At 38.9% G+C, this 12,071-nt stretch overlaps 1 protein-coding gene across 2 annotated transcripts in view; it reads left to right on the forward strand.

Annotated features, from left to right (window-relative positions):
* Window positions 1–10,870, forward strand: part of Nfxl1 (nuclear transcription factor, X-box binding like 1) — a 41,725-nt gene extending 30,855 nt beyond the window's left edge. For both annotated transcript variants that reach the window (XM_041671558.1, XM_041671559.1), the window contains exons 18-23: window positions 21–187; window positions 1,461–1,530; window positions 5,405–5,509; window positions 7,552–7,638; window positions 8,405–8,458; window positions 9,592–10,870. In XM_041671558.1, the coding sequence (XP_041527492.1) occupies window positions 21–187; window positions 1,461–1,530; window positions 5,405–5,509; window positions 7,552–7,638; window positions 8,405–8,458; window positions 9,592–9,765 (657 nt within the window). In that variant the 3' untranslated portion in view covers window positions 9,766–10,870. The remainder of the gene's footprint in view (window positions 1–20; window positions 188–1,460; window positions 1,531–5,404; window positions 5,510–7,551; window positions 7,639–8,404; window positions 8,459–9,591) is intronic.
* The last annotated feature ends 1,201 nt before the right edge of the window (window positions 10,871–12,071 follow it).

The raw sequence follows: 12,071 nt of genomic DNA on the forward strand, positions 1-12,071 counted from the left end.
TATTTCTTTGTTATTTTTAGGCTGGCCCAGAATGCCTTCAGTGTGAAGAAGGATGCTCTAAGCCACGGCCTCTGGGTTGTCCTCACCCATGTGTTTTGCCTTGTCACCCTGGAAAATGCCCTCCCTGTGTTCAGATGCTCAGATTAAAATGTCACTGTAAGATCACAAGCCTCTATGTGGAATGTAGGTAAGTAGCCAGAATATGCTCCTTTAGCGAAGATTATCACTGACGTCTCTGGAAGAATCTTGTAGAATACTTAGAAAGCATTGTGTGTTGCTGAGACTCTGGTGACTGAACTTCAGCGCAGACCTGAAAGGAGGAGCTGCAGCCTCACCTCCAGTGCCTTGCTCTTATATCAGCCAGCCAAATCTTGCTTCATTCTCTCTTGGGGTTTGTAGAAGATTGGGCTAGGAAAAACTTGTATCACTGCTTTCAGAAGTTTAGAGCGCTCTTATGGAAGAACATATAAATGATGGTGTAAACCTAGAAATGTTTTGGATAGAAATTTGCCTAGTTGATAGCTACTTAGGTATATTTTTTGACTTATATTTTTAAAAGGTAGGTCTTTATTATTAAAAAAAATTTATAGCATTTATCATAGTAGTATTTGCTTTGTCTTTTTTTATTACCTAAATCTATGTATATTATGTAGAGGGGGGAAAATTGCCATTGTCATCTTGATAGATCTAACATAATTTACCATGTGTGGTTGCCACTCTTACTTTAGACTTCTGAAAAATCAGGCTCACTTTAGACTTCTGAAAAATCAGGCTCGTGAGAGTGCCTTCCAACTAGCTTCCGACTCTCTTAGACATGTTCCCATCTGTTTGTCAGCATTTTCCAACTTTTTGGTACAATGACAGCTCATGGTTAATTTTGAACTGCTTACTTTGCTTTGAAATCACTTGCTGGATATGTTTTTCAAGTTTATTTTTGTAATAGTTTTTCAAAGTAGTTACATATACATTTTAGAAACCCATCTAATTTTCCTGTTCTTGAGTGTTTTTCTTTCAGAATTTTATTACTATTTGTGTGTGTATGCGCGCTCTCTCTCTCTCTCTCTCCCTCCCTCCCTCCCTCCCTCCCTCTCTCTCTCTCTCTCTCTCTCTCTCACACACACACACACACACACTTTTGCATGTGCACACCTTTGCATGCCATGGCACGTGTGGAAGTCAGAGGACAACTCTTTGGAGTCATTTCTCTCCTCTCCCTTTAAGTGGGATCTGCAGATTGAGCTAGAGCGTCAGGCTTGTGCAGCACATGCCTCTGCCTGCCGAGTCATCTCTTTAGCCCCCATGGTACCCTAGCATAATTGTTATGGACATAATTTAAATGTTCCATGAAAAAATGAATTATGATGCTTTTATAGATGTATTTGAAATCATGAATGCTTAGAAAATGTACAAAAAAATGGACTTTGGTTTAAATGTCATAAAAAATTTTTTCCTATTTTTAGAAAAATAGCCACAGCTGATATAAATGAAAAGAATCTCCTTAGTTGTTGCAAAAACCAGTGCCCCAAAGAGGTAAGCTGTAGTTGGTCTTTTAAGTTTAATGTCCTTGGACATTGTTCCCTCTGGGTTTTCTCCTTGTTTACTGCCTCAGTTCAGTTCCTCGCTGGGCCCACTAGAAACTTTGTTGTTTTGTTACTTGAGACAGGGTTTCTCTGTATAACAGCCCTAGCTGTCCTGGAACTAGCTTTTGTAGACCAGGCTGGTCCCGAAGTCACAGAGATCCATCTACCTCTTCCTCCCAGGTGCTGGGATTAAAAGTGTGCATCACCACTGCCCAAAGACGTAGGCTGTTTTAGTTAGGGTTTCTATTGCTGTGACCACCATCACTCTTATACAGGAAAGCGTTCAGTTGTGATGACTCTCTTACATACTTCAGAGGTTCAGTCCATGTTCATCATGGTGGTACATGCGGTGTGCAGGCAGACATGGTGCTGGAGAAATAGCCAAGAGTCCTCTGTCTCACAGGCAGCAGGAAGAAGTCTGAGACACTGAGTGGTATCTTGCGCATATATGAGACCTCAAAGCCCACCTCCACAGTGACACACTTCCTCCAGCAAGGCCATACCTCCCAATAGTGTCACTCCCTTTGGGGACCATTTTCTTTCAAACCACCACAGGGGTTTAGGAGCTTAGTACAAGAAGTGACTTTTATTTTTGTTTTTAGGGAATAGTTTTAAAACTAGCTTATACATTTTACTGCAGAAAGTATCAACTCAGTGCTTACTGTCTAAAATAGGATTTAAAATACAGATTAAAACTGTGAGCCACAGGTAGTAGTAGATTATAAAAACAAAACAAGGTGCATGTGTACATGTATATATTTAATTTTGAAAAGGGAAGTATCATGTAGGTCCAGTAGGATATAAAAAGGGAAGTATCACGTAGGTCCAGTAGGATATAAAAAGGGAACTATCACGTAGGTCCAGTAGGATGTAAAAAGGGAAGTATCACGTAGGTCCAGTAGGATATAAAAAGGGAACTATCACGTAGGTCCAGTAGGATATAAAAAGGGAACTATCACGTAGGTCCAGTAGGATGTAAAAAGGGAACAAGAAACACTGAAGGGACATGGAGTGAATGTAGATGATGAACATGGGTTCTGAGTGAGGAGAATATGAAGCTAGTTGTTTTTCTAGTTCCAATTCTGTCCTGAAATTTTTGTTTGTTTTGGCCCTGGATAAGCCCATAGAATATATTCAACACTGAAGGTGTAAAATTTAATGTGAAGCCTTACAGCTTCCATTTTGAATGCTAATTTTGTTTATAAGTCCATTAAGTTCATGACTTTGGGTATGGTTAATTTGGGTATATGATTTTTTTATTTACAGGTTTTTGAAATAATATTTTAAAAATGAAATGTCATGTATATGTACATAGCATATATATTATTTAATACAGCTAGGAAGTCAATATTTTATAATTCTACCCTCAAAAAGAAAGCATTGTTGGTATCTCCAAAGTCTGTCCATGTCTTGTCCTGAACGTATTTCTTATGCATTTTTTTCCTCTATTTTAAATGTTACCACCACTTACTGTAAAATTTTTATTGGGCAGGGGGTGCTTATGTGCCATGATACATGTGTGGAAGACAGAGACAGCTCTGTGGTGTTGGTCTTCTCCACCTGTACATAGGTTCTGGAAATTCAAACTCATTGTCAGGCTTGGTCAGCAAGTCTGAGCAGTTTGATCTGTTGAGCCATGTCACTTGCCTTATATTTATAGGTCTTGCTGCAAGTATGTGTAGCTACAGAAACACTGCTTAGTATTTTTTTTTTTTTTTTGGTTTTTCGAGACAGGGTTTCTCTGTGGTTTTGGAGCCTGTCCTGGAACTAGCTCTTGTAGACCAGGCTGGTCTCGAACTCACAGAGATCCGCCTGCCTCTGCCTCCCGAGTGCTGGGATTAAAGGTGTGCGCCACCACCTCCCGGCTGCTTAGTATTTTAAAAGCATATGCTTTTGGGATTTGCAGTATGGAAATGTAAGCCAAATAAATCCTTTCCTCCCCAACTTGCTTTTTGGTCATTGTGTTTGTTGCAGCACTAGAAACCCTAACTAAGACAACACTGCTATGAACAGATGCTGCTTTGTGTATGCGTAGGTTCCTATAGGCACATAGAAGTGGTGCAGTTCCTTGCCCACAGAGAACGTTTGTTTAATTTCAACCTTAATAAATCATATTGAATTGATTTCTAAAATGATTTTATGTACCAATTTATTGACAGTGAATTTTCCAGTTATGGAAAATTATCACATTTTCATACTTTTGTTATGTGAAAGTTTCTATTGTTACCCATTTTTGCTAATACTTACACTATCAATTTTTAAAAAATTGCTTTTTGTGTGTGTGTCTTACAATTTTACTCCTGATCAGCAGCGAGTGAGTGTCTCTTCAGGACTGTGGCATATCCCTTTTTGCCTTTGGGTGCTTGGTGGACATACCAGCACCGCTGGTACTAGTGAACAAGTTTCACTTCTAGTTGCAAGCTACAGAGCTAGTTTTGAGTAACTTATAAAAAGAGTGAGGTTGGGGGCATATCTTAGGGAGGACATTGGGTGTTGGGGTACAGAGTCTGAAGGAAATGCCTTATAGCCAGGCATTCAGATGGCCAGGTTCTGTGAAGGAATTGGTCTCTACAGTGAGACATTAATCCTGCCTTGTCTCCTTGACTGCTTCACCTTGGGTCTAGACACTTGTCTTGTCTTATGTCTACAGACATAAGGCAGGAAACTGGAATAGCATATGTAGCCAGACTGTGATATCAACTCTTGAAGTGTAGACTAAGAACATTAAAAATTTCTAATAAAGTAATTTATATAAACAATTGTAAAAGAAATAGGGAACTGGGTAGGCCCTTAGTTCATGAGTTATGGGTTGGGGGGCAGGCAAGAGCATCGTGGACTGTTAGATGAGATGGCAAAGTCAAATGATGGATTTGAGGAAGACATGTATAATTAGGGTTCAGAAGACCCAGCCAGCGAAAGAGACCTGCATGCTAGCAGTGGCGTTCTGGAAAGTGTGAAGACTTTTAATATCAGGAAGGCGTGACATAGGGCCAGTGCTTTCCACCCTTTCATCAACCTCCAGTGCATTGGAGTAGAGCGGTGAAGAATGAGGGCCACACTGGAGTCATGGCTCCTTCAGTGGTTTTGTATTCCTTTATTTCCTTTGCCCTTTAGAGTCATGGAGTTCAAACTGAAGTTCAAGATTTGAGTAGAAGAGAATGTTTCACGTGAAGACTTTCAGGATAGAGAGATAGCAAATAATTAAAGATAACTAAATACCATGGCACTTACTGAGTTGTCTTGACAACCTAAATTATACGTATTAAGGTGTGTTAAGGGTAAACAGAATGAAAGGCTGAGCAGTTGTGACAATGATAAGAATCCCCCTTCCTCATGTTTCAACAGTATAAGGAAGAGGCAGTACTCCTGGGCTCTCTGTGTACACTCAGCAGTCCACGTTAGCCTGCGCCTGACCTCTGTCACTCATGGCTTCCATTGTTGCCCCAGGTCTCCTCGGAGAAAGGACGAGCTTTAAGGCACGCAGCACTTAAGCTTGCTTACCTTCATTGGCTTAGTCACCTGGCTGTAGGGTGACAGTGACATTTACACTTGAAGTGGAGATTGAGAATGTTAAAATTTTCTAATAAAAATAATTTGTGTACAGGGAGGGGAGCAGAGAAAAATGTAGAGCTCAATAAAAAATAATTTGTATAAATAATTATAATAATCTGTCTAAAAAATATTTGAAGGATCAGTCCATTCATTATTCAGGGTTAATTGGCACTATGTGTGACACTCTGAAAATAGCTGTTAGGGAAAAAGGGAAAGTAGAGTGTGACCAAAACGTAAATGACCAGTTGCCTTTTTTGTTTTTTAAACTTTAGCTTCCTTGTGGCCATAGATGCAAAGAGATGTGTCATCCTGGTGAATGCCCCCTTAATTGTAACCAGAAGGTAAAACTTAGATGCCCTTGCAAAAGAATAAAACGAGTAAGTATTTTAAATGATAGAATTCCTGTTGCTTTGGTTTGTGTGTTGGTAGTTCTTTGGCTTTAATTTTAAGGTTTTAGTTTTAGAATCTCTTCATTATATTTAAACTAAGCCAATTTATTTCTGTAAGTGCTCATCTAAAAATTGAGCATTGGCAGTCGAATTTTGGTAACTTGGAGGAATGAACGATGGCTTTCTGTTGGCTCAAGCGCCGTGCCCTTTGTTGGCATAGCACTGCTGGGCTCCGAACTGAAGTGTGAGCCGGGGGCTGGTGAGAGGGATGGGGTGGGTTCCTGGGGTAGGAGATGGTCTGGAATTAGGTTTGTTGTCCTTTTTATATGAAGCTTTTATTTGCTGTCGTATTCTCCTTTGAAAATAGTTCCTTGAAAAAACTTTATAGTCATAAAGTAAGCCTCATTAATTAATACTCAAACCTGGAAAAAAGTAATTGTAGGATAAAATATTTTTTAAAAAGTTTATTTTTTATATATTATGTATAGAGGATTCTGTATGTACACCTGCAGGCTAGAAGAGGACACTATATCTCATTACAGATGGTTGTGAGCCACCATGTGGTTACTGGGAATTGAACTCAGGACCTCTGGAAGAACAGCCAGTGCTCTTAACCACTGAGCCATCTCCAGCCCTGGTTAAAAGATAGTAATGGAAGAATAAGCAGGTGAAAACTTAGTGACCAGAAAGATCATTCTACAATAATTAAGGCTGGGTAGTGGTGGCACACACCTTTAATCCTAGCACTCGGGAGGCAGAAGCAGGAGGATCTTTGAGTTTGAGGCCAGCCAGGTTTATAGAGTGAGTTCCAAGCCAGCAAAAAAAAAAAAAAAAAAAAAAACCCAAAAAACAAAACAAAACAAACAAACAAACAAACAAAAAAACCGGTTAAGAAAAAGAATTTTTTTTCTCAGTTGACTTCAAACAGGTAGAGGGGACTCCTTAAAGACTATTTTTATTTGACTTGATTTACCATGCTGCAGTTATAGTTGTATCATGTTATATTGTATTCTTGTGGTCCTTTCCTTAGCTAATTGGTTTCTCTTTGCATAATTCTTTATTCTTCCATGCAACAGACATTTGTTGAATTTCTTCTGTGTGGCTCTTGGATTTCCTTTTTTTTAAAATAAATTTTCACTATACTTTCTTATAGTAGGTAAATTCACATTTAAATTTGTATTTAGTCTGTATTTAAATTAACCCCATTTATAAGAAAATATTTGCCAAACTATTTTTAATCCGGATGTGTCTTCAGTTTTCTGAAATCTCGGGTCTTGTCCAAGTATAGTTTCCTATTCAGTACTTAGACAGTGAAGGATTTTCATAGGAACTTAAACATGTTAATAGTTGAAAGAAATCTCTATGATTCTTCAGGAAAGCCCCAGACTGTTTTTGGCTAGCAGCACTAAATGTGTGTATAAGGAGTCTTGGTGCACTGTGCATACTCACACAAGTGTACGGTCGACATAGGTTGTTGCTGATGCTCTCCCAGACAGCGCACAGCCAGAGCATTTCCTTGTCCCAGAGAACTCTGTTGGACAATACTGCTCTAGAACATTTCCTAGATGCTTTGGAAGAATAACAATAATATATAAAGGATAAAATATTAAATATGCAGGATAAAAATAAAGTTCAGCTGAGTTGATAGAGGCATATAGTAAATTATTAAGTTTATTATTTTAATTTTATGGTTTTAATTATTTTAATTAAATGAAGTAGGGGATCTGTTTATTTTGGTTCAGTGGCTAAGAGTATATCGCTCTTTCAGGGTACCCCATGGCAGATCCCGCACGCATCCTGTAACTCCAGCTCCAGGCACACCTTCTTCTGGTCTCTGAGTACCGCATTCAAGTGCACCTACCCCCAGTCAGAAAAAGATATAAAATAAGGGAGTAATCATTTGAATCAAGATACATAATGTTAGTGCATGTAGCATATTTATAACCTTCATCTGTTAGGTGAGCTTTGCTGGCATGTAGTTGTGATTTGAAAGAACAATTGACTAAATTTTCCATTTCTATTACTTGTAGGAATTGCCATGCAATAAAATACGTGAAAGTCAGGTTTCAGTGGAGTGTGATGCAACATGCAAGGAAATGAAGCGGAAAGCGTCTGAGGTGATGTCTCATTAAGATTTACTCCTGATGCGCTAATGGCTTTTTCCCTACAATTTGTTCCAGTTCTTCATATTAGTAAAATCACTTGTGCTTACGTTAAGAAGGCTCCTTGTATAGGCTTATTTTGGACCTGAGGTAGTTTTATTGCTTGCTGTGTATCTAAACTTTTTGTCTTTTATATCCGTTAGTGCTTGCTCTGCCTCATAGCCATTTGTTATAATGATACTGTTAGCCTCCTGAAAATTAGGCTAAAGTAATGCAAACATAAGATTTGGGGATGGTTTGCAGTTTGAGATGTCTTTAGTGTTGATTCTGCCTGCCAAACCAGCCAGTCCACAAATGATTGGTTTCCTTGATTCAAAGTCTTGCCTTCCAGACAGGCATGTGAGAGAAATGATCAGTTTCTACTCTAGGAAAATGTGGTATTAATAATTGATTCTTAATATGGTAACTTAAGGAAAAGTTAAAGTGTTTTAATTTCAGAGTCTTAATGACTTGAATTGTGATCTAATCTCATATAGCTGGTAAGAGGAAATGTTTATTTAAATTATAACAAAAATATAAATTATATTCACTACCCTGAATCTATTAGATGGAATGGAACTTGGTCAAAACTTCTCAATGTAATATTTATATTTCTTTATAGGCTTTCCAATGTAAGGCTACCAAAAGATGCTTTAGATTGGTAGAGCCTGGGTGGGAAGATGCCAGACTGCTACAAAGAATTTGATATCTAGTTATTTATTTTACTTTTAAATGTAAATAGATTAAAGAAGCAGAAGCCAACGCTGCTCTGGAAGAAGAAAAACGAAGACAGCAGGTACCTCAGTGCCGGGCTGGCTTGTCTCTTGTAGTTGTTCTGCATGCAGCATGGGTGGCCTAGAGTAACCAAATGCATCCCAGCATTGAGTTTGTTCTCTATATCAAAATCTACTTGAAATATTCTGATTTGTTTTGTTGACAAATGCCTTTTTATATTAAATCAAATTCACTGATAGATAGTCTTTAAGTGTAACTTAGAACTACAGTAGCAGATGTGTTAGGCTAACCTATGTTGTGTAGATAATACATACATATTTGCTTAATGGTCGTCATTGGTTAGTCAATTACTGTAGACTGTGGTGCATTATATTATCATTGTATAGTAACTTGGTGCTTACCAGGAGGATAAAAGCCAACATTTGATGATGACTGACACTCTAGGCTGTCTTCTTTTACAATTGGATTTCAGTTCTTCCTAAAATAATCACTTGCATTAAAGCATGAAACATTTTTTCCCATTAAAGAAAAAAGTATTTGATAAAAGAATCTAATTGAGGCAATATTTATTTATTTATTTTTGGTTTTTCGAGACAGGGTTTCTCTGTAGCTTTGGTGTCTGTCCGGGAACTAGCTCTTGTAGACCAGGCTGGCCTCGGACTCCCAGAGATCTGCCTGCCTCTGCCTCCCGAGTGCTGGGATTAAAGGCGTGCGCCACCACCGCCCGGCTTGAAACAACTTTTTATTCCTTACTTGTTGGCTTTCTGTGATATAAGCCACTAATTCTTATTTCCTGCATTATAAAAATGCTAAAATTACATGTGGAGCATCTCTGCATTTTGAGTAAGGTGCTCTGGAGGTAAAAAGTGGAGTTAAATTAAGAAAGCCATTGTCTGCATTCTAGTGTCCTTTGACTCAGTCAGTGGCATGTCAGTCAGTTTAATATCAAAGACAGGCTTGCAGTCTGAAGGAATCACCTCATTGGCACTCAGTTTTGTTTTTTACCTAACTAAACTCGTTTGTTGAATACAGTCAGCAGTAGATGAGAGGATCTTTATTTCTGTTTAAATCAAATTAATATATTTATTATACTGTTACTATCAACATTTCTCATTGTTTAATTTTCATTTCAAAAGAAAGTTGCAATTCAGTATATTCTTTGAATTTAATACAAATGGGACTGTTTTGCTTTAGGCTGAACTGGAAGCTTTTGAAAACAGGCTGAAGGGTCGCCGGAAGAAGAACAGGAGGAGAGATGAAGTGGCAGAGGAGCTGTCTCTCTGGCAGAAGTATAAGTCCTACCTCTTCCCGGTGTTCGGGCTCTTGGGGGCAGTGCTTGTATGGTACATTGCCCATGGTGTGGCTTAATGATCTTTACATCTTTTCATATACCTCAGACTGGAGTTAAGTGAATGTTCAGCTTAAGGTATTAGAAAACGTGAATTGTAGAACATGACACGTTCACATTTTTCTGTGTCCTTGTCTGGTTATAGTTAGCTTTATATGTTTAGCTTTATCTGAGTTAGTGACCAGAGGCAGTGAGATACTATCTAAAGTCAGAGCAGAGAGCTTAGCTGCTGGCACCGTACTTCTCAGTCTCTTCTCTGATGGTTTCCGGTCAGTACTCCATCCATTTTGTGACTTCAGATAAGACTGAGCCATCTGCGCAGCAACGGGGATATTTCTCTGGTCACTTACCGGGTACTTTTCTTGATCATGGAACTTTGTACTTTTTTAAAGAAATGATTCTATAAAAGAATCTGAAATTCTAACACAAGGCTTTATAATTAGATTCCACATTAGTTTATCAGAGAGGAATTTTGGTCATTGAAGCAAATTTTACACTGTTTTCCTCAGAAAATAGAAAGAAATGCCCGACTAGGTTCCTTATAGGAGGCTGTTTTTTGTGCAAGAAGCTTAACTGAAGTTGGCATGTTTGGTAAAACTTGTATGTATCTTTTGATGATGATAATAAAGGAAAACTAAGATTTCTGAGCAATATGTGCCGAGCACAGGGTTGTGAGCTTTATGTACTGTTTCATTTCTCTTTGCCGCAGTTCTTGATTATTATAGCTGGGAACAATCAACTTTATAAAATTAAACTGATAGAGAAGTAATCAGTAAGCCAGTTACATAGATTTGTAAGTCATTTAAAGTAGTTTTGCTATTTAATTTTTGTATTATTTCCATTAAAAATTTTCATACCAAACTTGTAATAAATAATATTTCTTATTTAGAATACTCAGGAGCTCCTAGTTTTAGGTTAGACAATTAGTATTGATGGCTAAAACTCTAGTGATATTGCAGAAAAAGAACAATAATATTAGTACTATTAGCAGTGATAGTGTACATTTTAAATAACACTCCAAAGATTGTAAAATCTACATAAGATAGCAAGCAGAGTAGACTCACAGAAAATGAGTGTGATTTCATGTGATAAGTGGTGTTAAAAAATAATAAATGGTGCTGGAGAGATGGCTCAAAATTAAGAACACTGTTCTTCCAGAGGACTCAGGTTTGATTTCTAGCACCCACATGGCAGCTCACAGTCAGCTTCATTCTCCAATCCCATGGGAATCTGACGCTCTTTTCCAAATTCCACAGGCACCAGGCATTCATGTGGTATGCAGAAAAAACACATACACTACACATAAAACACCTAATAAATCTTTACCAAACAAAACAAGACGAGAAATAGTATAGAAAATGATAGAAGGGTGGAAGGGGTCTAGTTCAGGTTGAGAAAGTCCTTCAGAGAGTTTGATGTTTGAACTGTGACCCTGTCTGAAAACTGAGGGGAAAGTCTATGAGAAGGGAAAGCAGTAAATAATGTCACTAAATTTGGAATTTGATTCATTTGGCACAGCTGAAGATCAGAAAGAAGGGCTGAGAAATGAGAATTTACGTTAAATGTAAATTGAGAGGGGGCAGTACTCTATCTAGGCCAGTTCTGGGTTGGGGAAAGACCATGTTAAGGATTTGGGTCTTACTCTAGTCAGAGTGGACAGCATCCAGCAGTTTTAAGCAAGGAAGAGACTTGTTTGGGTTTCTGCAGTTGCCTCTGTTGTGAGGAACAAAGACTGTAAGGAGTGATTTAGGGGTGGAGTTTGGGCAGCAGAGGACACAGTTGGGCGTGGGCGCGGTCCAGGTTCAAGCACTGGGGATCGTGATTTAGTTACCTGGGACTTCAGTGACTTGAGTGAAGAAGCTGCGGAAGTTCCTGTCCGAGAAGAATGCGGGGAATGTGAGGAGGAAGTGGATACCTTAATTCATGGTGGAGTTGCCTTTTGTCCACATTCCTGGTAAAACCCTGGTGACAGTGTGGGACTCAAAAGGAGGAAAGAGATAGTCACCAGGAACTGCAGTGTAAACCATCTCCAACACCTACCTAGTGTGTTGTATTTTCCTTGCTTTTGCTGCCACAGCAGAGTGAGTGCTGGAATCAAAGGTGCCACAGTCACCACACCTGGCTGGACCCAAAGGTGCCACAGTCACCACACCTGGCTGGACCCAAAGGTGCCACAGTCACCACACCTGGCTGGACCCAAAGGTGCCACAGTCACCACACCTGGCTGGACCCAAAGGTGCCACAGTCACCACACCTGGCTGCAATCAAAGGCGCCCCTCACCTGGCTGATTTCGGGCTGTTAATGTTAAGGATTTTAAACACAGGA

The sequence above is a fragment of the Microtus oregoni genome, unplaced genomic scaffold (genome assembly GCF_018167655.1).
Source record: "Microtus oregoni isolate MIOR12 unplaced genomic scaffold, Mior012 000021F_ref0000039, whole genome shotgun sequence".
NCBI classification, from domain to species: domain Eukaryota; kingdom Metazoa; phylum Chordata; class Mammalia; order Rodentia; family Cricetidae; genus Microtus; species Microtus oregoni.